Below are 27,278 nucleotides of genomic sequence, written 5' to 3'. Positions count from 1 at the left end.
AATTTCTGGAGCTTAGAAAAAAGCTAGCATTCCTCAGAAACTTGTGAACCCAGTTTTCTATCCCCAGAAGTCCTCCCCTCCCCTAGGTCCTCAGCCTCCTCACAACCCCCATGATCTGTCTGCCCCACACTCATGCTCTAGCTTGCTGCTCTCTGTACTCTGGCTAGACTCTCTTGCTCTCTCCCAACGCACCCCCTTCCCCACTCCCTTGCTTCCCTAGTGTTGCATACAAACAGCACCCTAGGCCTGACCAAATCTAGTCTGCTTTCTCCTTTTCTCTCTGCTCTGGACTCTTCCAGATGCCCCGGATAGTTTCTCTCATAAAAACCTTCCCCTAACAGAGTCAGCAGTTCCTTTACTGTGCCCCTCCACAACAGTCTCTTCTCTGTCTTCCACCTCAGCAGAGAAGCACTGGCAATAGGGTACTGCGCCTGGCTCTCTGTAGGTTCTGGAGACCTGAAACCTGGTACTCATGCTTGGTCAGCGACTGCTTTACTTACTGAGCCATGGCCACAACCCCAGCTGGTGCTTAGAGGCTGCTACCTTACTCTTACAGTGCAGTGACTGCCTCACCAAGGTGCTCTATGTCCTTGACTGACACTGTCCAATATACTCACTACCCAACACTAAAACCTGTTTTGGTTGGGGGGCAGGGGGAAGGTTATTTGTTCAAGACAGGGTTCTCTGTGTAGCCTTGGCTGTCCTGGAACTTGCCCAGTAGACGAGGCTGGCCTCAAACTCAAGAGACCCACCTGCCTCTGTCTGCCTCTCTGCCTCTCTGCCTCTCTGCCTCTCTCTGCCTCTCTGCCTCTCTGCCTCTCTGCCTCTGCCTCTGCCTCTGCAGCACTGGGATTAAAGGTGTGTGTCACTGTAGCCCATCAAAACCTGGTATTTTTAACAAAATGGTATTGCGTAGTCGTCTCAGCTAGGTGAGATGTGGAGGCACTGTGCAGTCGTCTCAGCTAGGTGAGATGTAGAGGCCACATGACTCAGCAGGTAAATGACTTTGTTCTTACAGAAGACCAAGTCTGATTCCCAGCAATCATCTGTAACTCCCGTTCCGGGGAACCTGATGCCCAATTCTAGCCGCTGTGGCGGCCAAGCACACATATATATACCAGGCAGGACAACTCATACACATAAAGTAAAAACAAATCTAAAAAAATTAAAAGAAAAGTCTATTTTGGGCTGGAGAGATGGCTCAGCAGTTAAGAGCACTGACTGCTCTTCCAGAGGTCCTGAGTTCAATTCCCAGCAACCACATGGTGGCTCACAACCATCTGTAATGGGATCCGATGCCCTCTTCTGGTGTGTCTGAAGACAGTGACAGTCTACTCATTTACATATAATAAATAAATCTTTCAAAAAAAAAGTCTATTTTATCCAATAGGAGAAAGAAACAAAAGGTACACCAAGACACAAATGTTATGTTAGGATGATCTTTTTTAATGTGATCAAAATGAAAATATAATCTGCCATTTTCTGAATACTCCAGTTACCAAGTGATTGCACATAAACATAGAGTGAATCACAGCAGTGTTTCCCATTTCAGTCATTTTGTGTCTGTCTGTCTGTCTGTCTGTCTGTCTCTCTCTCTCTCTCTCTCTCTCTCTCACACACACACACACACACACACACACACACACACACACACACACACACACACACATACACACACGCACACGCACAGGACCAGCACTGTCCAGTCCCTCAGGCTATGCATATATAACAAGACACGGGCTTCACAGAAATGAGCTCACCCTGGACACACTCCTTCTACCAGGAATGAGGAGGGTAAAAGCCCAATGACAGCAAATCCTAACAAGGACACATTCCAGGAATCTTCGTGCCATTCTCACACTGTGGGACACCTGTTCCCTTTACTGTTCTTAGAACAAGGAAATGTCCTGAGTCCTTGTCCCAGAGTGAAGAAGCTCCTCCTTCTGCCTGTGCTGCAGACATGCCAACCAATCACTTCACCTGAAACCCTGAACATGTCACATGGGTCACTACCCCAAGTTTTCTTAACCATATTAAATCTTTTGAAGAAAGGATTAGGAGAAGCTAGGGAGATGGTTCAAGTTCTTGCACGAGGACTGGAATTCAGATCTCCCACACCTGTCTCCCTGCACAGTTGCAGCTGAGCCACAGCCACACAGGCTTTGTCAGGGTGCTGGGCATCTGACCTCTGGTCCCCAAACTTATACAGCGAGCATGGTATCCACAGAGCAACCTCCCCAGTCCTGACTTCTTTTTTGCTTTGTTCTGTTTTAATTGCAGCAATCAGACCTGAACATGGGGCCTGTCACATTCTCAGCAAGCACTCAGCTCTCGGCTAACAGCTCCAGCTCAAGGTATAATTTTCTTTGAAAATTAAGAGATAAAATCTGCATCCTGAAATTTAAGTATGCCAAGTTTTGATGTACTTAGTCTTAGATATTAATGACGGGGCTGGAGAGATGGCTCAGCAGTTAGGAATGCAGACTGTGCTTAGACAAGATTTGCATTCAGTTCCCTGCATCCATGATGGATGACTCACAACTGTCTGGAACTTCAGGCCCAAGGGACCCCCTCATCTGGCCTCCACTTGCTCAAAAGCTCACAAACACCCGAATAAAAATAAATCTTTAAAGTTTCTATTGTTATTTTATTATTTTGTGTGTATGGGTGTTGTGCCCACATGTTAAGTCCATGCACCACGTAACCCATCAAGAGTACTTAAGAGGCCAGAGAGGGATCTGCTGAGACTATAGTTACAGTTAAGCCTCTGTGTGGATACTGAGACTGAACTCAGATCCTCTGGAAGAGATCTAGTGACCTTACCACTAAGCTATCGCTCCAGCCTGAAATAAAAATAAATGTTTTTTTAAAATTTTTTCATGACATTACTGAAAACACCTATATAAACACTAATATGAACAATCCCCATTCTCAACGATTCCCTGATTTTCATTAGTGACTCTTACACAGTTATCTTCCTGTGTTTTTGTGACTTCTGCATCTGGCTTTACAATACCCAGTATTCTCAGTACTAGGCACTACGTTTCTTCAGAACGTGCTAACACTGCAGCTTCTCACCATGGCTGCCTGCTGCTTTGCAGTCTCGGGTGTTGGCACTGTGCTGTGCTTGCTATGACTTCACTAAAGGGCTAGGCATACCCAAAAACAGTGGTTTGGTTTGGCTTGGTGTCTAAAGACAGGGTCTCACATAATCAGGCTGACCACATGCTTATTATTTAACTAAGGCTGGCCTTGAACTTCTGATTCTACTGTCTCCACTTCACAAGTTCTGAGATTATAAGCATATGTGACCATGTGTCAATATGCCGTTCAAAAATAAGTTTTACGTTGCTACAACCAGGCAGTGGTGATGAAGCACGCCTTTAATCCCAATACTTGGGAGGCAGAGGCAGGCAGATCTCTGGTCTACAGTTTGTTCCTGGATAGCCAGGACTATACAAAGAAACAAAGAGCCCCCGCTGCTCCTGGACCTGGGTTCGACTCACAACACTCATGTATGGAGGATTATAACCATCTATAATAACTCCAGCTCCAAGGATCCAACAACCTCTTCTGTCCTCAGAAGACATCTGCACAGTGCCCGTACCCCGCTAACACACACACACACACACACACACACACACACAGTGATACCAAGATATACATAATAAATACCCCCAGCATTCCAAATATTACTAAGTTCCTTTTCTTTACTCACACTATCTTTTTACATTAAACACAAATGGCTGATTATCTCCTTTAAGTTAAACTAAAGTTCTTTTTAGAAGATTTTTTTATCCATATGTCACAGAGCAAGAGCACAAAAGCATGAAAGGGAAACAGCTGTGGCAGTTCTACAGCCATGACTGGGCCCCGCCCAGACCCTGAGCAGGAGCTGCATTCTGCCCAATGCCTGGCTCACTTCAGTTTCTGGGTCTCCCCCTAACGGCTCTCCTGATGCTGTATGCCCCTCCCCCTGCTCCAGCCGTCACTAGACTCAAGAGGCAGGCAGATCTCTGATCTGAGAGCAGGGAAAGCCAGGATGGCAGGTCAGACACACCAGGGTAAGGAGAGCAAACCGCTCCTCTTATTTTTAGCAGTTTGTGGGGGGTTGGGAGAGTCCACAAAATACTGCTTTAAACTTAGTAAAATACAGTCTGCTAAAATGCCTTAAACTAAAATTTTGCACAGTAAAATTCCAACACACAGAGAAATATCACTTACAATTTTTAATCTTTTAGGATGGTCTCCTAAAGATATTCTTCGCATTTTTCAGTCACACAAGACTGCCCAGGTCTCTGTGTGGACCTACCCCTCCCAGGTCTCAGCGCCAACCTACCCCTGCTCCTGCAAAAAGGAAGGGGATGGGGCAGGGACAAGGGAAAGACAGTAATCTTTCTGGTTACAATGTCACTTCTGGAGGCTCCTGAGGATCCTGACACAATAGAATCAGAGAATAATTAACTAAGGCAGCCCTCCACTTCCTGTGGGCCAGATGCAGTTCTAAAGCCCATGTTTAAGCTCAGTTGACAACCCAGGGACCAGCATACTCCACTACTATTTTACAGGCAAGGAAACCACCTTCAGTGAAGTGACTTGCTCAGGGACACAGCTCAGGGGACACAGCACAGCGTCTCAAGCTGGACTGTGACTTCCCACATACTACCTGTCTCCACACAGGACACTCCTATGGTAACAAGGTGGCACTGCTGCTGACTAGTTCAGGAAGTCAGCTCTATATAGAATGGTAGTGTCAGGCACTGCCTCCCCCTCTGATCAGCAACACAGAACATACTGACCTCTCTAGTGAGGGGTGCACAATGGAACACAGAACATCCACCCGTTGTTCTAGCTATAATAGGACAGGAGCATCCTGTCTTATCACAAATCCCTTGTGGCATGTTTGGTAAGTGCCTACTATGTGCCACAAAGCTGCAAAAGATGTTCCACTTGAGTCCTAAGGCCCACCCTCAAAGATCTCTAGATATACCAGGAAAGGAGAAGCAAAGTAACAGTCATGACGTAACGTCAGGAGCGCACAGGATGAGAGCAGAGGCAGCATGGAAGAGAAGCACACCCACCTGAAACACACCCACCCGTGCCTATGTCACAGCCTCACAGGGAGACTGGTCCACAGAGAGCTCAGCATCCTGTATCTTCACCAGAAATAATACGAAAGTAGGATGCGCTGTGTTCACTTTGATGTCTTCTGTTTTCTCTCTAAGATTTATTTTTATTTTTTGTGTGTCTGTGTGAACCCTTCATATTTATACAGGTGCCCATGAAGCAGAGCACATCGGGCAAGGGTTACAGGCAGTTGTGAACTACCTTATACGAGAACTGGGAACTGCCCTGGTCCTCTGGAATAGCAGCGAGAGCTCTTACAGACTGAGCCAACGCTCCAGCCTCACATCCATGGCTTTTACGACGGAGTGTATTTCTATGCTTTTCACAGTTTACTATAGACTTGTAGAAGCTGAACTAGAACTCAGGTTGGACACGACATGCACTGATTTCCTCTGTATTCACAGTACTGCTAGTGCCAATCTCATACAGCATCTCTAAAACCTGGAACCCTTCGGTGTCACCCGCTGCACCCCACCTCCCCTCCAAGGCCAGATGACAGGGCAGAAACACAACTAACTACAAGTCACCGCAAACCCTACCTAACCTGGAAGTGATGCCTGGAACTGGTGATAGCAGTGCACAGGGAAATGCAGCCCCCACCCCCACAGGGAGGCTATGTGCACTCCTAGAGAATTCATCTCCTTCAGTCCACACACCTGCTGCCAGAGCTGCTTCCTGCAAGCTGTCCCTTCTGATATGCTCCTGCCCACATAACTGCTCTGCATCCTACCCTGCTCCTTCTGGTTCTGTCTCACTTGTTGTAATATCTCAATGAGACCTTCAGCACCACTGCCCAGTCCCCACATCTCTATGGCAACCAAATCTGCAAACGGTTCAGCATAAGCCAAATGTGTCTGTGTACACTAATTTATACACTAAGAGAAAATGTGAAAAAATTAGCAGCTGATGATTCAAAGCAATTTATTCAACCTTTCTGTAGATGTAAAAATCTCCAGATTAAAAAGTCAAAAGCTGATGGGGCTGGAGAGATGGCTCACTGGTTAAAAGCACTTGCAGAGGAGCCTGGCTCAGTTCCCAGCACATACATGGTGGCTCACAACCATCTCTAACTCCAATTTCAGGGAACCTGATGCCTACTTCTGATACTGCAGACATGCATACGGTACACATACATACATTCTGGAAAATCACTCATATACATAAAATAAAAATCAACAAATCTCTTTTATTTTTAAGTTGAGAACTGAGTTTTGCAGCATACACTATAAGAGGAGCATGAGAGTAAGTTCAAGGCTAGCCTGTGTCTCATGGCTAGACACCATGTCTCAAAAAAACAGGTGGGGGGGAAACTGAGTCTGTCTCTACTCTAGCCAAGCTCAGCCACACATGATGGACATGAGGCAGGATGAGCCAGGCTGTCTGGAAGAGGGCAGGAGTGACATGGAGGTGAGGCAACAAGAGGGCAGGCAAGTCTGTGACAACAGGAGATGAAGGCGCCCCGGAGCGTGACTCAGCTCTCTCTGTTCCTGTGACTCAGCCATCTTTCTGTTTCTAGTTGCAGAAGGCTACTCCTGTATCCCTGAAATAACTCCCATCTTTGATAAGCTCAGTAAGCTGTGCTCTAAGTTACAGTGGTCTGCTTATAAATACTCCCACTCCCCAGGATGCTCAGCACTGTGTGGCCAGCAGCACCTTGCTTCCTTTACTCCTGAATTTTCAGGATTCAACTCTCTTATGAGTGTATTAACTGTGAAGACTCAGCACACTCAAGTGCTTGGGCTGTGTTCATTGCTGACTTGGTTTTGTTTTTCAGAGCAGGTAGAAACCAGCTGGGGTGAGGGACAGAGGCACACTATCAGAGGCATGCGGATCTGCAGGAACCCACACAGCTTCCATGACAGGCAAGACACAAGTCAGGGCCGCCAGGCTGAGACTCGCCTGCTGGCAGCACCACCCTGATGCCCTGGACTTGCTCACAAAGGCAAGGACCGACTGAGACAGATGACCACTGCAGCCACTGTGAGGACAGAGCACGAAGGTGGACAAACACCAGCCTGGCATAAGGACATGGAAGAGAGAGGTCAAGTCCAGAGACATTTAATTAGTTCAACAAAGAACTTGGTCATTCTTTGAATTGAGCATGAAGAAGTAGTGGAAAGTGTAGATTTCAGGCCTGGCTATCTACATAATATAAAATTCTGTAAAGCAAGAATATAAGAGACTTCAAGAAAGCAAGGAAGCCAGGCATGAGAAATGGGTCTGCAGTACTAGCCCCTTGGGAATTGTAGGTAGAATTGTTTGAGCTCAAAAGTCGACGGTGGCCTGCATCTGGGAGGCCAGAAAAAGATGATTTCCAGAGAGGCTCTCTGACCAACCAAAGGTAAATAAATAACTAAGTAAATAATTAATAAAAGGATACAGACCATAGGAGAAAAATGATTTCAACCTTTGGCTTCTATAGGCTTCAAAAAACACACACACACACACACACATACACACACACACACATACACACACACACACACAAATATGCCGGGAATATGGCTCAGTTGGTGGAGTACCTGCCTACAAGCATAAGAGCCTAAGGTCAGGGGAGTGAGCTTAAAAGTGAGCTGGGAGCCACGTAAAACCTGGACTCCTGAGGCCTAATACTTAGGGAGGGAGTGGAGACAGTTATATCCCTAGAGCTCACTGGTCAGGCAGCCTAGCCAACCAATGAGTGCCAGGTTCAGAGACACTATCTTAAAAAAACATGACTTACAATGAAGAGTGAAAGAGACACTGGACTTTGACCTGGCCTCCAGAGGCACTTGCACATCTGCACACAGCTATAAGAAACACACAGATAGCCCATGTGTGCCCGCGCACATACACACACACACATCACATCAACAGCTAAGCTTCTATCTTGCTTAGGCCATTATTATTCTAGACTGTCTGCTCTATCAGCTAAATCACCATCATAACTACCATATAGATCTTGGAATCTGGATGTTATTATATATATGACCCTGACTTGGGTCAGCTTGTGGGCACAAATGCAGCAGAACAGAAAGCAGGTGACCCTCACTAAGCTTCAATAAATAAAAATAAAATAATGACACCTGGGCCGTTAGGATGGCTGAACAGGTAGAAGTACTTGCTCCGTAGCTTGCTTCCTGGCTCCCAGAAAGTAACAGAAAGAACCAACTCTAGCAAGCAGTCTCTGACCTCCACATGTACGCCAGGCCATATATCATGCCCCTCCCCAGGACATCGTAGAAAACAGCTGACATGCCAACACCGCCCGTAACTGGAAGGCAACCGCAGGAACGATTCAGTTCTGATTATTTCCTGACTTCACGCAACTGTAAGGAAGTAGTTCTAAGCATGAGACCAATCAGCGTTCAAGTATAAAAGGAAGTGCAGATCTGCCTAAAGAATGCCCATCGAACAATGCAGGTGCACTCAGAAGGAAGTGCGGATCTGCCTAAGGAATGCCCATGGCACAGTGCAGGTTTACTCAGACCAGGAAAACCAACTTCATCAGAACTCAGGGGATAGACGCTGGAGAAAATGCCATCTCAGAAAGAGGGGGTGTCTGGGCTAGCTTCAGACAAGAAAAGAGACAGTAACAAGTGTGCTGGACAGTGTTAGTCATCTGAGAGGAGGGAACCCCCACTGAGAAAATGCCTCCATAAGGCTGGGATGTAGGGAAGCCTACAGAGTATTTTCTTAATTAGGGATTTATTGGGAGGGAACAGACCTTTGTGGGGGTCCTGGGTTCTATAAGAAAACAGGCTGAACAAGCCATGAAGAACTAACCAGTAAGCATCGGCCCTGCATAGCCTCTGCCTCTAGGTTCCTGCACTGTTTGAGTTCCTGCCCTGACTTCCGTCAGTGATAAACCATTACCTGGAAGTGTAAACTGAAATAAACCCTTTCCTCCCCCAAGTTGCTTTGCTCCTGGTGTTTCATCACAGCAGTCGAATAACTAACTAAGATAACCAAGGACAAGGAGGTGCCACCCAGAAGCAGGGCTGCTGACTGGGATATCAGGAACCCACACCAGAGCAGAAAGCCTTCACAGGCAGCCCCGGTAGGACCGGAAGGGGTTTGTCTGACGTGCTACACTCTATTCAATGGGCCTCTTTACGTCCAACACCCTAGCCCTGCACATGAGGGAAGGGCGGTGGTAGAGAGAGAGGACTGGTGTTTTCACCCATCTAAGGGTCCTGGACTTTAAAGTTTCCTTGGGTTTTCTTCCTCAGGAGGGTGGGGTTTCAGATCTGGAAAGAAGGGTCTAGACAGGAAGGGTCACTGTCTTCCCTTTTAACATGAAAACTTTTGGCTGAACAGACCACTGCCCAGTGGGAAGTATTTCTCAGCCTTCCCAAAAGCAGCCATGGCTGAGTGGCTTTGGCTCTGCCCGGTGAGGGACAACCAACCAAAGACGTGTGCAACATCTAGGCTGGGCATAAAAGAGTCTGGCCTCCCTTTTCCTCTCCTGACTAAATGCAGATACACATTGCCACAAGATGAAGCCATATGTTAGGAACATACGAGCCAGTGGCTAGGAGCAGAGTTGCCACACCAGCCTTCAGCCTCCTATCCGGACTTGAAGAGAACCCACAGCCATCTGGCTTAAGTATCTCTGTTATAATAACCACCAACCCAGTAATGAGCCGATTCCTCTGGCACCCTCAACTCAACCCCACAGCCATCCTGTTTCCACACCACTGACTGACTCGCACCTTCTCCACCATCAACCCTGACTACCCCCACATCATCTCTCCCTGGTACTTCCACAATGGCCTCCAAACCTTTCTCTCTGATATCCCTATTTCCCTGTTGATCCATTCTTTTCATAGAGGAGAAAACAGATTCTTCAGAAACATAAATCAAGTGTATGCTAGCTAGTTTTTGTCAATTTAACACAGCTTAGAGTCATCTGAAAAGTCTCAATTGAGGGGACTGTCCTCAACAGACTGGTTGTGGTAATGTTTGTAAAAATATGTCTTGATTGACCATTGACAGAGGAGGGTTCAGCCCACAGTGAGCAGCAGCATCCCTTAGGCAGGTGGGCCTGGATTATGGAAGGTTAGTGACCAACCCTGAGAACAAGCCAGTTATACATGCTGCTCCTCTATGGAGTCTAGTTCAGTTCCCGACCTGACTTCTCTCAGTGGTAAAATGTGAAATAAGAGTTGTCAGAGGAAATAAACCCTTTCCTTTCCCCCAAGTTACTTTTATCACATCAATAAAAACCCTGACTAAGACACACTACATGTATTAGTATACAACTTTAATTCCAGCACTGGGAATGCTGAAACAGGTGGATTTCTGAATTCAGGTCCAGCCTGATTTACATAGCACATTCCAAGCCAGCTGTGGCCACATAGTTAGACCTGTCTCAAAAAGAAAACAAGACCAAGTATGAGCTGTCACAGGCTGCAAGCTGCACCAATCATTTTTGTATCAGCAAGAGGAAAAAAAAAAAAAAAACAACTGTTCATAGAACCACAGCAAAGTGCTTTATGAAGGGATGGGGGAAAGTAGGGCATGGTGATTTATGCCTACAACCCAAGTGTTTAGGGGCTGAGGCAGGAGGACTGCCCTAGGCTCAAGACCAGGGTGGAATACAGTGAGAGCCTGTGCAAAAAGGAGATATGAACATAGCAAGTCACTTTGCTTTGAGATCTTTCTCAATAACGTAGAGCACCCCTACCTTCAGTTGCAGCGTCTGGGGACTGAAGCAAGCAGACCTCTGTGAGTGCAAGGCCAGTGTGAGCTCCAAACAAGCTCAATTCTAACTATACGTTCAGTTGCCAAGTACAGCACAACGTCAAGAACCAGATTCCTGCCCTTGTGAACTCGGCTAAGACACTTGGCTGTTGCCTTATGACAAGAGTTGCTGACAGGACTCCAACCACAGACAGCCCACTGCTATTCCCATCCCTCTCTCCATACAAAGGAACAGTTGCTTATGGAGCTGAGGCAAAGCACAGCGTGTGTGTTACAAACTTGTGTGCAAGTGCACACCCTCCTGTAGAGGCCAGACGCCTACCACTGATAGTCACTTCTGCTGCTGTAGTTTTTGAAACATGGTCTCTCCCTGAACCTGATGTTCCTGGACTCAGTTGACTGGCTGCTGTCCCTCAAGTCTGGGGGATCTCTCCTCTCCACTGCTCAGCTCTAGGACCAAGCCCTGGCACCACGCAGCTTGCTTTCTGGGTGCTGGGGACTCTGAACTCCCGAGTCATCAGGTCATCATGCCAGTGCAGCAGACACTTCAGCCTCTGGGCCATTTCTCCAACCCACGGCATGTTTGTTCTTTAAAGGCGACTGTACGTAAGAGAGTGCTCAAAGGGACATCAACAGGTGTAACCAGATTTGCACTTGAGCAGGAAATGGCTATGTCACACACCAACTGGTCAACAGTAATGACATGTGCCACAGTGAGAAGCATCCGACCCAAATACTAACACTCAGAAAGGACGGGAAGGCAGCCCAACTGAAAGAAGCATGGAGGCACACAGTGAGACTCCAGCTCTCACCACTGTGTCCCTCAGACAGCAAGCCCCAAGGTGGCAGAGTTCTGTGAATAATCTGCTCCCTATTGTCCCTGAAACTCTTCTCAAAGTTCTGGGCTTCGGAGACGGCTCTAAGATGAAAGTGCTTACTGTAAAGGTGTAAGGACCTGAGCTCAGTTCCCCACCATTTTTTTCTTCATTTGAAGTGGGAAGCTCCCCTTCTAATCTGCATCCTTGAGGTGGGCAGATCCACCTGTAATCTGGGCCACACCTTCTGCTGGCAGCCTATAGAGAACACATGAAGAAGGAAACTTGCTCTTGCTCTCCACAGCAAGTCCACTCCTTCACTGGCACTAGTGCTGCCTCTTCAGGATTCCAAGTGTATACGGAAGCCCAGCTGAGACATCCAGCCTTGTGCACCAAACAACTACTGGACTCTTAGACCTTCTTGAGGTAGACTGCCATTGGGGGACTAAATGGACCACAGCGTGTACACCATTCTAATAACTCCTACAGGTAGGTAGGTTTTAGAGATTTATAAGTTCTGTTTCTCTAGAGAATCCTGACTAATGCACCATGTACGGCAACACACCTTTAACCCCAGTGCTGGGAGGTCACAGACAGAGAAAGCACAGGGTTCACTAGCTGGCTACTTTAACTAAAATGGTAACTTCCGGGTTCCATATGGCGGTTTGAATAAGAATGCCCCTATTTGCCAGGATGGAGGCAGTGTACACCTTTAATCCCAGCACACAGGAGGCAAAGATGGATGGATCTCTGATTTCAAGACCATCCTGGTATACATGGGGGATGGGAGGGATTAATTAAATCTAATAATTATTTTAATTCTAATATTCCCCTCCATGGGTTCAAATATCTAAGTGCTTAGTTATCAAGAGGTAGCACTATTTGAGAAGGATTAAGAGGTGTAGCCTCATTGGAGGAAGTATGTCACTGCAAGTGGACTTTGAGGTTTCAAAAAGCCCACACAGGCCCAGCATCTTACCTCTCTCCCCACTTGACTAAGACAAATGAGAAATCCTATCTCAAATAAAGGTCGAAAGCAAGCAAAAAGGCACCTGACATCTATAGTTTCTTCATATATACACACACAGGCATACTCACACACACACATGCATGTGTGCACACACTCACATATACACATGTGGGCACATATGAATAAAAGACACCTTCTTCTAAGACAAGTGTAGTGTCTCATGCCTACAGTCTCAGCTACTCAGGAGGCTGAGGCAAGATGATCTTCTGAGCTCAGGGATTTGAGGCCAGCCTGTGTTATGTAACAAGGCCTCCCTCCCCTCAGAAATGCCAGCTGTGATAATGACTGACTTGAATCCCAGCACTCAGAGGCAGAGGCAAGTGGATCTCTGTGAGTCTGAGGTCAGTCTACGATATACAAACAGTTCCAGGCTTGCCAGAGCTACATATTGAAACCTTATCTAAAACAAAAAAAAATTTTTTTAATTTCTCCTAATGTTTTGGGGCTAGAGATGGCTCAGTGGTTAAAAACACTTACAGCTCTTATAGAAGACCAGGGTTCCGTTCCTATCACCTACATGATGGCTCACAATCACCTATTAATATCTACACTCAGGCATACACATAAATAAAAAATAAATAAAAAGCCACCCTGAAACTGACCAGTTTTTTAATCCCTTCAGGGTACTGTATTTTCCTTTATAGGGCATATCATAAAAAAAAGAAAGAAAGAAAAAGAGAGAGAGAGAGAGAAACCCTCATGTGCCTATGTATTATCTGCTTTCTTTGAGGAAAATGACCACCCCGGAAGCAGTTCTCAGTGGTACTGGAATGCAGTAAGCAAACTATCAGCTCACAGAGTTAAATGCCCCAAAGTAGACATGTCACTGGCTCACTACAGATGCCTTCCTGCCTTCATCAGTATCCAGGGCTATCTGAGGCCTGTACCCTTGCCTATATGAACTGGAGAATAAAAGTCTGCTGGTTTCCACTGCCCCTCTTCCCTACTCACTAGGAGGTTGATTGAGGGTGGAGGTTCCTTTGTTTGTTTGTTTGTTTGTTTGTTTTTCCGAGACAGCATTTCTCTGTGTAGTCCTGGAACTCTGTAGACCTGGAACTCTGTAGTTCTTGGCCTGGAACTCAGAAATCCACCTGCCTCCGCCTCCCAAGTGCTGGGATTAAAGGCATGTACCACCACCGCCCGGCGAGGGTGGAGGTTCCTAATGGTGCTTTAGCAAAGGGACTGAGAACTCCACAATGAGGCTCTAGATTGGAATCCAGATCCCACATGTAACTGGCTTATGCCTTGGAGCTGGAATGTAGTTTAGCTGGTAAACTGCCTGTTTACATGCCTTTCGGCAAATAACTAATTTCTATTAACCTGGATTTTCCTATCTGTAAAATGAAAATAATGGCAAAGGTGGTAGGGGAGTTCAGAGCTTACAACAAAAAAGTCCTTGAGTGCCGGGCGGTGGTGGCGCAAGCCTTTAATCCCAGCACTTGGGAGGCAGAGGCAGGCGGATTTCTGAGTTCAAGGCCAGCCTGGTCTACAGAGTGAGTTACAGGACAGCCAGAACTACACAGAGAAACCCTGTCTCAAAAAAAAAAAAAAAAAAAAAAAAAAGAAAGTCCTTGAGTGTCAGCTAACGACACCATTATCATTGTGTCTCATCTCTAAGAAGATGTAAAAGGGCCAACAGGATGGCTCGGTGATTAAAAGCAAACAGTGTTCTTGCTCAGACCTGAGTTTGGCTCCTAGCACCCACATCAGAGGTCTCACCATCTGTAACTCCAGGAAAATCTCCAGTTCCAGGAAAATCTGTCTCTTGTTCTGAAGGCAACTGCATGTACACAACACCCCTACACACACACACACACACACACACTCTCTCTCTCTCTCTTAAAAAATAAAATAAATAAAAATATCTTTATTGAGGGGAGATAAGAGATGAATTAGAGGACAAAAGCTAGAAAAGAATTAACCAAGAAATTCACTGCATGCGTGTGTGCGTGCGTGTGTGTCTTTGATAAAAGTTTCGTGTGTGTGTGTGTGTGTGTGTGTGTGTGTGTGTGTGTGTGTTTGATAAGTTTCATGTATTCCTGGCTGTCTTTGAACTCTTACGTAGCTGAAGATGACCTCAAACTTCTTTTTCCCCCTTCCCTTCTCCTGCTCTCTCCAGCCAACCTCAAACTTCTGGTCCTCCTCTGTCTCTTCCCAAATCTCAGATGCAGGCAGGCATCACCACATCTGATCACTAGGTCCTGGGGATGGAGTCCAGGGCCTCGTGCATACTAGGTGAGCACCCTACCAACAAAGCTGGACCACCAGACTGACTTAAGTTTTCAACAATCCTCAACAATTCACCTTGCCTCCTCTAAAATCTGTTCACGTCCAATCCCAAAATCAGCCCTGCCCCTAACTAGAAACCTTCTTCCCTCCTGTTTCACAGCTGGTATAAGAACTGGATTAAGTTAGTCAAGCCTCCAAGCATGGGACATGATAACATAACCTGTGGCCCCAGCACTTGGAAGACAGAAGCAGGAGAAATCTGCAAGTCTGAGACCTACTTCAACTACAGAGTTCTAGGGCAGCCTGACAGCTAAGGCTACCATAGTGAGATCTCATTTCAAACAAAAAAGATAAGACAAGACAGACAGACAAGAACAAGACTGACTTAGCGCCTCAGTGCTTATTCCCAATGTGCCTCCTCACCACCTTCTCGCCATCGAGGCTCAATCTATGCTGTAACTGCAGCAGCCTCCTGCTCTGTCTCCCAGTGTGCACCACTTTCCTTCCCCAAGCTTGTGCTTGCACCCCAGTCTTAAGCCCTAAGTCTCCCAGCAGGAGAGAGATCAGTCTCTCACATGGGCAGAGTTGAAACTCCTAAACTTTCAGACAGCTCTCCAAGACCTGATAACAGCCAGTGCCACAGGCAAACCATCTCCCATGATTAAGCCCCACGACCTGGTGCTATTTTCTGAGCCCCTCTGTCTCACACCCAGCTCCCAGAACCTTTCAGGAGGATAACCACACAGCAGAACATTTCCCTAAAGTCTTAATTAAGACCTTACCCCACGAAGCATCCCTTCTTATGCTTCTGAGTCTCATGTACACCATCACAACAGCGCTCGGCACAACATCTACACTGTACATTAAGATAATTCTTATGTTTCATTTTATGTGAGCGGGTGTTCTACCTATACAGGAATATGTGTACCACATATGTGTCTGGTGCCTGGAGAAGTCAGAAGACGGCACCAGGTCCCCCAGAAGTGGAGTTACAGTGAGAACCATACCTGGATCCTCTACAAGAACAATCGCTTCTAACTGCGAAGCCATCTCTTCAGCCCCTATATCATACATTTTAGATTCCTATCTGTATCACTCAACCTGACCCCCAAACTTATGGAGTAAACCATCTGAGGCTGGGGTTGGGAAGAGTTGGTACAGGAACATCATTACACATGAGTCAATCGGTTCCATGAACAGATCACATCATGAATGAACTCATACAAAACATCATTTGATAGAAAACTCAGCATATAAGAGGTCAACATCAGCAGGATATTTATGCAGATGCTATGGTCAGTCTACAACCAACTGTTGAACAGTGAAATGTAATAAAGAGGGCTTTGGAATCAGGGGTCCTGAGCTTGAATTCTAACCAGGTGACTTCTAAACCAGGTCACTTTTGCCAAGTGTCAACTGAAATCTGATTCCTCACCTATAAATACACAAAGCAGTTCTTACTTTATCACATTGTTTTACCAAATGGGACAATGGCCACACCACGACTGGCCATGTGCAGGGTTCTAAGACTGTTAATCCCGGGCGGTGGTGGCGCACGCCTTTAATCCCAGCACTTGGGAGGCAGAGGCAGGTGGATTTCTGAGTTCAAGGCCAGCCTGGTCTACAGAGTGAGTTCCAGGACAGCCAAGGCTATACAGAGAAACCCTGTCTCGAAAAACAAAAAACAAACAAACAAAAAAAGACTGTTAATCTTTTCCCATTTACAGAATACATCTGTAATCCCAACACTTAGGAAGCTGAGGCAGGAGGATTACAAGTCTAAAACCAGCCTGGAACATATAGCCACATCCTGTCTCCAAAAAAAAAAGAGAGAGAGAGAGAGAGAGAGAGAGAGAAGAAGAAGAAGAAGAAGAAGAAGAAGAAGAAGAAGAAGAAGAAGAAGAAGAAGAAGACGACGACGACGACGACGACACTGTATTAGAAATCAATAAGAATCCAAGGTCATATATGCTGCATTTGGGAAGAATATTGAACACTCTTCTAAAACTCTGAGCACACTCCAAGTCCCAGCCAGCCACCTCTTAGAAGTAGGTCATAAAGGTTTAGGAGAAAAAGAGAAAAGAAGTGGGGAAAGGTACAAATCATTTCAAAGCAATTTCATCAGCACTGTTGAGAAGAAGTTTAAACCACCTGCCCTCCTTACAGCACTGCCTTGGTCCACGAGAACAACACACGAGTAGCTAGCTAGCTAGCTATAGCATGAATACTGTGTAAACACAATGATGCTGTGGAATGTAAGTTCTTCAAGGGGTTGAGCTTAGTCACAGCTCTGTTCCGGAGGAGGGAAGGACTCACTGTAAAGCACTACGTAAATAACACATCCATGCAGATAAACAACCCCTTCACATACAGAAAGAAGTAAAGGAACTCAAGGTGACCCATGAGAGAGGGACCTGATCTGGTTAAACCGGTTTTTATCCTGTATTCACAAATATTTTCATTTTCTTAAAATATGAAACTCTGATCTAATCCAAGTTCCTAACTTACAGTAAGCTCACTTTAGTGTTTTGTTTTGTTTTGTTTTGTTTGTTTGTTTGGTTGGTTTTGGTTTTTCGAGACAGGGTTTCTCTGTGTAGTCCTGGCTGTCCTGGAACTCACTCTGTAGACCAGGCTGGCCTCGAACTCAGAAATCCGCCTGCCTCTGCCTCCCAACTGCTGGGATTAAAGGCGTGCGCCACCACCGCCCTGCACTTTAGTGAGTTTTAATCCTGAAACGTATCCTTGAACTGTCAATAAGACGTGTTTTTTTAACCAAATCAACATCACCTACAATATCTGTGATACAAGTTTCTACTAACAGAATAACAAAAAAAAAAAAAAAAAAAAAGGCAAAAACACCTTTGGAAACATCTTTGTAGAGAAATGCATACCTAATTCTTAATTAAAGAAACTGGATTAAAGCTAGGCAAATTGGTACACACTCATGGCAGAGGCGGGTAGGTCTCTCTATGAGTTGGAGGCCAGCCAGGACTACACAGTAAGACTCACAAAAGGAAAATTTAAAAAATTTTTTAAAGAGATTTTTGTTCTGGCTGCTAATGAGAATAAAGTGACCAGTAATTATACAGCCACTGTGGTCAAGCCAACTAATTTCTTGACAATACCTTTATACTAATCCTGCTTTAGTGAATTTGATTTTTCATATACATTTTAGTGTTCTGTTGACCTTGAAAAAAATTTCTTCCATTTCTTACACAAAGGTTATACATGTTCCTTTATGGTCACTAAGAGATCTCAAGAACCTGATCTCAAGAAATGTAGAGATAGATCTTTCAGATTATACAGTCTGTACACTTTATTGATTTGAAAAAAATAATTAGTGCAGACCAAATCCGTAAAGGTCTCTAAACCAAGAACTATTTACAAATCACAGTACTTTTTAGAAGTAAAGGGCTACTGAAAAACACAGATTGTGTCTCTTTAGAATAAAAGGAAAACGGGAAGATATTTTTAAAGCTACATAAAACCAAGTATTTCTAAGTCAATCTCCGGATATTTCCTGAACTTGCTCAGGGCTTTTCTGATGTAAGATGACATTCCTGCTGTAGTTGAGGAAAGCCAAGTTTTTGACTCAAAATTAACAATTCTGACTTAACTAAAGTATCACAATCCACAGAATTGTGTTTTGTTTTTTTTTTCCCCTACCTGACCCTTCACCCACGTATGTGCATACTCCATCCCTGGAGAATTTTAATGACTAAGTAAACATGAGGAGACCATAGCCAAAAGTGGAGCATGGGCCTCTTCCAACCGACCTGATGACAGATGACGACTACTTTTGTAATACTGCAGGGGAAGCTTGCAAGAAGCAGTGGAAGAAATTAAGCCAGCGGGGGTCTTGAAAGAATGCCTTCAATTTGTAAAACGACAGGGAAAAGTCAACTGAGTCACAGAAATCCCTAGTTCCCTAATTGTCTCTGATTTTCTGACAATCCAATACAGTACAACCCAAGTTTAAGGTGAAGGGGTCCTGACAAAAGTAAAATAATATAGAATACCAGAAGTCATTAGTAATCTGTTACATTAGTATAATTTAACTGGAATCTTTTCCACTATTAAGGATATACATTTTGTTAATGTTAAATATCAAGGAATCTATAACTACCTCACAAAGGTACCTTTGATCAATTTATACAATGAAATGGCCACATGTATTTGGGATTTTAAATCCTTGCTTTTAAAACAACCATTAAACAATATGATTTTATGCAAAATTGTTCTTCAACACCACTGAAGACACAGGCACACACAATATACCACGATCTAAATCGTGCCCCTCTTTCTTGAATACCCTTTTAAAAAGACTGAAGACCTTTCATGATGCTCTCCCCGTCTTCAGACCCTAAAAGAAAATCGAGTGGAGTTCCGAATGAAGAAACATGAGAGAATAAAGGAGAATAAAACGAGAGACCCTCTTTGGGCTCTTGCATTCTTTATCTCTGGAGAATTTTAGTGATCGAGTAAACATACAGAGACGGTAGCCCAAAGTGGAGCAAGGGCTTCTTACAATACAACCAACCTGAAGATGAACGACCACTTTCATTATATTTCATTATTCTTGAAAATGCCATCTCCGTTGCCTCCCCAATCCCAAAAGCCCGACACCACTAGGGCAAAATCGTCCCCGTCCAAAGCGCCAAAGAGTTGCCAAGTAATCCTTTCAAGGTGCCCCCCCCCCCCCACGCCCCAGCCTCCTCACCTCGTCAGCGCTCAGCTCCTCCATCGCTTTCCTCTTAATGGTGAAAGGCGTTAGAGAGATCCTTCAGTTCTTGAGACCAGGGCGGGAGCAAAGGAGAGTGGAAGGTATCTATCGGGCTGTCTGGTCCCCCAGTGGGGGAGGTTTCAGAATTGCATAGTCAGAGGTTAAAAACTAAGAACACGAGGCACTGAATCGCCTTGGCTTCGGTCGCTCGGACCGCCCCAGCCTCCTCCAGCTGCAAGCGCCCAGAGCTGCCGCCTCTGGCCACCGCCACTGCTACGGGGTCCTCTCCAGGCGCCACTGACTCCCCTCAGCTTCCCAGGTTACCCAGAGCGGGCGGCGCGGTCTCCAGCTCGGCTCGTGCCCGCTGCGCGCCGTGTCTTCGTGGCGGTGACGCGGCAGCTGCGTTTTTCTCCCGCAGACCCTGCTCCGGGTCCCACCCCTGGCCCCTGGCGGGAACGGCTCCACTGCACACTGGGTGCCCCCCGAGGCGCGGCGACCCTACAGCAGCCCAGGCAGAGCCCAGCACCGTACCGGGAAGCCCCTCCCCTCTAAAAGCAGGCCAGGCTCGCCCCGCCTCCACGCAAGAACCCTGGAAGGGGGGAGGGGAGGGATGGGACTGGCGAAGCTCTCGCTGTAAGCGTAAATCCTCCTACCCCTCCAACCCTACTCTTACCCCCTCGCCCCACCAAGTATTATTCATCAAAACAACAGGGCGGCCATCTTTGAAAGGGATCACGTGACCCCAGCTAGGGAGGCGGGGCTTCTGGCTCCCGGACTCCCCAGCCAATAAGCAGCGGGCGTCGCGCCGCCGATTTCCTCTTCGCTTTCATCCTGTCCCCGCCCCCTGCCCCACCCCCTCTCCCCTAAGCGGCGCCAGGCGGGGGGAGGGGCGAGGGGGCAGCTAAGCTAAGAAGAGAAGGAGGCGGGGCGAGCAGTCACCATGGAGACTGCGCGGAGGCGAGGGGCGCGGTGGGCGGGTCCCAGGTAGGATAGCTGAGGGTTGGATGCGCCAATCCAAAGATGGCCCTTCCAGGGCCCTGGTCTGCGCCTTGGGTTTTCTGCTGTGCTGGTTTGTTCCCAAGTGGCTCCTGCTGTGTAGCGACTTGGGAATCTTCCAGGATGCTGCAAGCCCCCCACAGACACTAGGAGAAGAGAGGACTCGGAAACACATTTGCTTTCTGCAGGAATCATTTACCACCATGCTGCAAATACCTTGTTCCACTCTTCCCCTCCTCCAGGAAAACCCTTAGAAGAAAATTAACAGGAACTTACATTAATTTTATTTTACCGTGTTCTTTTAGAGAGGCGCTCTGCGTTAAGTGTGTTCCAGAGTATTGATAAAATCTGAAAGTGCTGGTGAATGAGAGACTCAAATTACTGAGAAATGTGTTGAACACCGATTTAGTAGGCCCTTTGTAATGACAGCTCAGCTGGACAACCAAAACTTACTTTACACTCAATATATAAATCTAAATTGAAAAATCTAACAGTACCATGAAAATCCAGATTTTACCACAAAGTATATATTGTATGGTTTACAAAAGCCATAATCATCTTGTTCTTAATTGCTATGTATGACAAAATCTTGCTATGTATTTCAGATAGCCCCAAATTTGAAATCCTTCTGCCTGGACGCTGCACTACCATCACAGATTACCCAACTATATCATTAATGTATGTATATGTGTATGCATGTATGTATTTGAAACAGGGTCTCCCTGGCTCAGAACTCACAGAGATCTGCGTGCCTCTGCCTCCCAAGTGCTAGGGTTACAGTACCGGCTACTCCTAACTGAACAATAGTCTTAAACATTCCACTGTTGTTTAAAAGAGTTACATTTGATCTTAGCCAAGGGGACAAGTGACTAAAATAGTTACAATTTGTTTGCTACATGCTAAAAATGGGAACTTGACTACTAGATATGCAAGAATCAGTGAGTAAAATTAAACACCTGCAGGCTTTTCAGGACTGCATTCCACTGTCCAGGAAAGGAATTTCATGTAAGCCATTTTGGACCCCTAGTTGCACTGATGTCAGTTGCATTGTCTTTCTAAAAACATCATAATTCCCGGGCGGTGGTGGCGCACGCCTTTAATCCCAGCACTTGGGAGGCAGAGGCAGGCGGATTTCTGAGTTCGAGGCCAGCCTGGTCTACCAAGTGAGTTCCAGGACAGCCAAGGCTATACAGAGAAACCCTGTCTCGAAAAAACCAAAATAAATAAATAAATAAATAAATAAATAAATAAAAATAAATAAACATCATAATTGCCATGTAGCCTCAGATTAAATCACACATTTAAAATATACAATGGCTTTAGGGTGGTTGGAGTTCTTTAAAGTCACTGCTTAGCCGGGCGGTGGTAGCACACGCCTTTAATCCCAGCACTTGGGAGGCAGAGGCAGGCAGATTTCTGAGTTCAAGGCCAACCTGGTCTACACAGTGAGTTCCAGGACAGCCAGGGCTACACAGAGAAACCCTGTCTCGAAAAACCACAATAAAATAAAATAATAATAAAGTCACTGCTTTTTGGCGCACTTTAATCCCAGCACTTGGGAGGCAGAGGCAGGCAGATTTCTTAGTTCAAGGCCAGCCTGGTCTACAGAGTGAGTTCCAAGACAGCCACGGCTACACAGAGAAGCCCTGTCTCGAAAAACCAAAAAATAAAATAAATAAACTGCTTTTTAATTTCAGATCATTTCAGTCACCCAAGAAGGAAATCATCCAGCACACTAAATGGCCCTTTTCAGTCTCCCATTACTTCCTGTAGCTGATCTGCCCTCTGCTCTCTGCACTTACCCCTTTCTGCACACTTCACATCAAATAACTCAAACATTTGGTAACTACTCCTGCAGTGCCTCAGCTCCACTGCTTTTAATGCATCAGAAAGGTAGGTTTTCCTCCTTGAGGCCTTGACACTTGCTGTCTCCTTTGTCCAGAAAACTCTTCTCCTGGACTTGGCATGGCTTATTCCTTCTTAGTTTTTAGGTTTTAGATTAGATGTAGTTTCCTCACTGGTGTATGAATTAATTCAATTAATCAAGTATACATGTGGATATGTTCCTGTATGTGTAGGTGCATCTATGTATATGTGTGTATGTGTGTGGAAACCAAAGGACAGTCTTGGGTGTCAGCTCAGGAACGCCATCCACCTCTACTGAAACAGGATCTCTTATTGACCTGGAGCTCACCAGTGAGCCCTGGGGATCCTCCTGTCTCCACCTCCCCAGCTGAGGGCTTGCAAGCCTCCAAGCCTGGCATTTTTCCATAGGGTTTGGTGATGGAACTCTGGCCCTCATTCCGGTGAAATCAGACATCAATTTGTAGAAACTGGTTCTTTCCTTCAGCTATGTGGGTTTTGGGAATCACACTCAGATCAACAGGTTTGATGGCAAGTGCCTTTACCTACCATGCTGTCCACCAGGAGAACTTATCTTTTTCCTTTGCACAGGATTGGGGATATAAATCACTGGTAGAATTGTCTAAGCATTCATGAGGCACCTAATTCACTTCCTTAGGACAGATGATGATGGTGATGATGATGGTGATGATGATGATGATAAAAGTCTTCCAAATATTGCTCATGATGTCTCTCAAGCCTTTTTTTTTAAGAAATTATTTATTTATTTTTACATATATGAGTACACTGTAGCTGTCTTCAGACACACCAGAAGAGGGCATCAGATCCCATTACAGATGGTTGTGAGCCACCATGTGGTTGCTGGGAATTGAACTCAGGACCTCTGGAAGGGCACTCAGTGCTCTTAACCACTGAGCCATCTGTCCAGCCCTTCTCAAGCCTTTTTGATATGCAACTTTATCTACCACATATTCTAGCTCTCTGTGTCTTCCCCCTTGTCTGTCTGTATGTCACAGGCAAAGTCATGGCTAGTACACCTTAACTGATCAGCTCACCTGAGTCCTGTGTAGAGCTTAGCCCATGATGCTGTGTTAGTAGTTCCAAAATACAAGAACGGAGAAGGACTTGAATCAACCACACTGGCTTATATTTCCTGGGTTTAGCAACCACATATATGTATCATTAGGCATAACCTCACAGTCCTGTGGAGATCAAGCTGAAGCCAAGTAAGAGGAATTCAAGGAGTTAATACTCCAAGGCTTGAACTCCATCAGAGGTGTTACCACCACCAGAGGTGACAGCCAGAAATCATGACGAAGTGTCCAAAAGGCTCTCTTGTTCTTTGACGAGCATGCTGCCTTATTTTTCTGTAAGAAGATATTAAAAATCTAGAAAGAAGAGCTGGTATGGTGGCTCAGTGGACTGGAGCATTTATTACCCTTGAAGAGGACATAGGTTAAAGTCCTAGTACCAACATGTGGTGGCTCACAGCCATCCATGGCTCCAGTTACGGGAGATCTGGTGCCACATTCTGACCTCAACAGGCAGCCAATATGCCTGTGGTGCACAGACAGACAGATATTCTCATTCACATACAAGATACGATATGATTCTTCCCAATTTCACTGTGGGCCGGGCAGATGGCTCAGTTGGCAAAATCACTAGCCTTGCAAGCCAAACAAGCTGAGGCTGATCCTTAGAACCCATGGGAAAAGATGTGGTGCTACTCATGTATCCCCTCAGGACTCCTGCTGTGAAGTGAGATGCAGAGACAGAAGAGTGGGCCAGAGGCTGCAGGAGCAGCTAGTATAGTAGCCAGAGAAACAAGAAAGACCCTACCTCCTCCACAAGGTCTAAGGTGAGAACTGACTCCCGAAAGTTGTCTTCTGAGCTACACACATACACAAGGTACACAGATGTGTACACACATACACCATACGCAGCAAAGAAGTAATTTTTTTCAAGACAGGGTTTCTCTGTGTAGCCCTGGAACTCCATCTGTAGACCAGACTGACCTCCAACTCAGACTCAGAGGTCCCGCTGCCTCTGCCTCCCGAGTGGTGGGATTAAAGGGGAAGCACCATCACTGGCTTTAAGTAAAAAAAAAAAAAAAAGAAAAAGAAAGAAAGAAAGAAAGAAAGAAAGAAAGAAAGAAAGAAAAGAAAAGAAAAAATTAAAAATTAAGAAACATTTTTATGGCTGGGCGGTGGTGGTGCACGCCTTTAATCCCAGCACTTGGGAGGCAGAGATAAGCGGATTTCTGAGTTCGAGGCCAGCCTGGTCTACAGAGTGAGTTCCAGGACAGCCAGGGCTACACAGAGAAACCCTGTCTCGAAAAACCAAAAAAAGAAAAGAAACACTTTTATTTCTTCACCCAACCTGGATCCTGTTTCTCTGTGTTCTCTTTCTCTTCTTCTCCCTGAGCCCTTGAGACAAGCTCTCATGTAGCCCAACCTGGCCTCAAACTCTGTACATATCTGAGATGAGCCTTGAACTCCTAATCCGCCTGCTTCAATCTCCCAGGTGCTGTGGTTATAGGCATACAGCATTGTGCCTGGCTTTCTCTGCTTGCTTTTGCCACAAACCTCTTCAGAGACTTGGCTGTACTTGACAGGTTAAGTCCAGACCACATATAAAACCCCACTCCCTATCTCTCTTCCAAGTCCGCTCTATCTGTAGTCTCTTCACCTCAACAAGGGGGACAGAGCTTTGTCTGTCTTGTCAGCTAATTCATAAGAAGACAGGTAACCCAGAACCTCCATTCCTTACTGACAAGTGAGCCTGTGAGACAGAGTACCAGGGCATCACTGTCAGAGAGAAAAGAAAAGATGTCAGTGGCATCTAGTCTGCCATTCTCAGTTTCTACTTCCAAGGTCAAGAGAGAGGCAGGAGGCTGGGGCACATGCACAGTAAGAGAGAGAGAAAGAAAGAAAGAAAGAAAGAAAGAAAGAAGAAAGAAAGAAAGAAAGAAAGAAAGAAAGCCAATTACTTCCGGTTTGGAAGGCATAGCTTCTAACAGGCAAACACTCTTAAGGAAATGTACCTAGCAATTTTCTTTGTAGCCATATTTTCCAATTTCAAAACACAGGAGTTTGTTTTTTCTGGTTTTTCAAGACAGGGTTTCCTCTGCGTAGCCTTGGCTGTCTTGGAATTCATTCCCTCTGACGACCAGAGATTCGCCTACCTCTGCCTCTCGCATGCTGGGATTAAATGTGGGCACCCACATCACTCAGCTGGGAACTCATTTTTCTAATCCCTTGAAGGTGGGAATTTTTTGACTCTGCTTTCATTTTATAGCCAAATGGGCTGTGATGGTTTGTATATGCTCGGCCCAGGGAGTGGCACTATTAGAAGATGTGACCCTGTTGGAGTAGATGTGTCATTGTGAGTGTGGGCTTTAATACCCTCATCCTAGCTGCCTGGAAGCCAATATTCTGCTAGCAGCCTTCAGAAGAAGATGTAGAATTCTCAGCAGCTCCTTGCCTGCCTGGAAGCTGCCATGCTCTCTTAATCTGGTATCTTCTAAAACATAGGATTCAGCTCTATTCTACTTCCTGGTGTCCCTTTAATTAAATCCTTGAACCATATATTTTGAATTTTTCCTTTCTCAACTTGCTTCTTTTCCTTAAAATGTTCTTCATAAGAGTGAACTTTAGTAACCACACAACAGAATTTACACCCAGAATGTTTTTGAGACTTCTTGTTTGTTTGTTTTTTGAGACAGGGTTTCTCTGTGTAGCCTTGGCTGTCCTGGGACTCACTCTGTAGACCAGCCAGCTTCGAACTCAGAAATCTGCCTGCCTCTGCCTCTCAAGTGCTAGGATTAAAGGAGTATGCCACCACTGCCGGTCTGAGACTTCTTTTCAAAGCAATTAATCTAAATCTCTTCACCTTAGCCTCAGACAGACTCTTCAGACAAGGGCAAAAAGCAGCCACATTCTTCATCAAAATATCACAAAAACTGTCTCTAGGCCACATACTGAAATTCTTCTCTGAAACCTCTTGGGCCAGGTCCACAAAGTTCAAATCACTCACAGCAACAAAGTCTTCCATATTCCTACTAGGATGGCCCATTAAGCCCCATTTAAAGCATCCCAGTGCTTTCCAAATCCAAAGTCCCCAAATCTACATTCTTCCAAACAAAAGCATGGTCAGACCTACCACAACAAACCCCACTCCTGGTACCAAATTCTGTCTTAGGGTTTTACTGCTGTGAACAGACACCATGACCAAGGTAACTCTTATAAAAACAATTGCCCCAGCATGCAGGGAATTCTATGAGACCCTAGGGAAGGGGTTGAAAGATTGAAGGGACAAGAGACACAAAGAAAGAGACCAAGTCTAAGGTTCTGATCAAGCTCTCTAATTTTAATTTCAGGCGACAGATTATAAAGACACAGCAAAACGGGAAATTTAGGCGAGGGTCATTGCTTAGGGCGATCCCACTATTGAATCCTCGTTGCTCAAGACCACCCTACTGTTGTAACTGGCTCACAGGAAATACCAGATGTTCTTTGAGTTCTTGAGACCTGAGACCCAAAAACATCCTTTCTTAACCTTGTACTGACTAGGCTTTCCAGAACAGCAGGTAATTTTCTGGGTTTGGCTCCCAGCAGATAATATTTAATTGGGGCTGGCTTACAGGTTCAGAGGTTCAGTCCATTATCCTCAAGGTGGGAACATGACAGCATCCAGGCAGGCATGGTGCAGGAGGAGCTGAGAGTTCTGCATCTTCATCTGAAGGCTGCTACCAGAATATTGGTCTTCCAGACAGCTAGGACTAGGGTATTAAAGCCCATACCTACAGTGA

General features: G+C 45.6%; 1 protein-coding gene across 3 annotated transcripts in view; it reads right to left on the bottom strand.

Annotated features, from left to right (window-relative positions):
* The window catches only part of Ube4b (ubiquitination factor E4B), a 91,628-nt gene extending 71,275 nt beyond the window's left edge, over positions 1-20,353 (bottom strand). For 2 of the 3 annotated variants that reach the window (XM_076933728.1, XM_076933727.1), the window contains exon 1: positions 19,607-19,776. In XM_076933728.1, the coding sequence (XP_076789843.1) occupies positions 19,607-19,630 (24 nt within the window). In that variant the 5' untranslated portion in view covers positions 19,631-19,776. Of the gene's footprint in view, positions 1-19,606 lie in introns of all 3 variants that reach the window. The other variant, XM_034501875.2, reaches the window with a different exon arrangement.
* Between the last annotated feature and the right edge of the window lie 6,925 nt (positions 20,354-27,278).

The sequence above is a fragment of the Arvicanthis niloticus genome, chromosome 5, assembly GCF_011762505.2.
Source record: "Arvicanthis niloticus isolate mArvNil1 chromosome 5, mArvNil1.pat.X, whole genome shotgun sequence".
In the NCBI taxonomy this organism is placed as follows: Eukaryota; Metazoa; Chordata; class Mammalia; order Rodentia; family Muridae; genus Arvicanthis; species Arvicanthis niloticus.
This window is presented reverse-complemented; position numbering and strand designations above follow the sequence as displayed.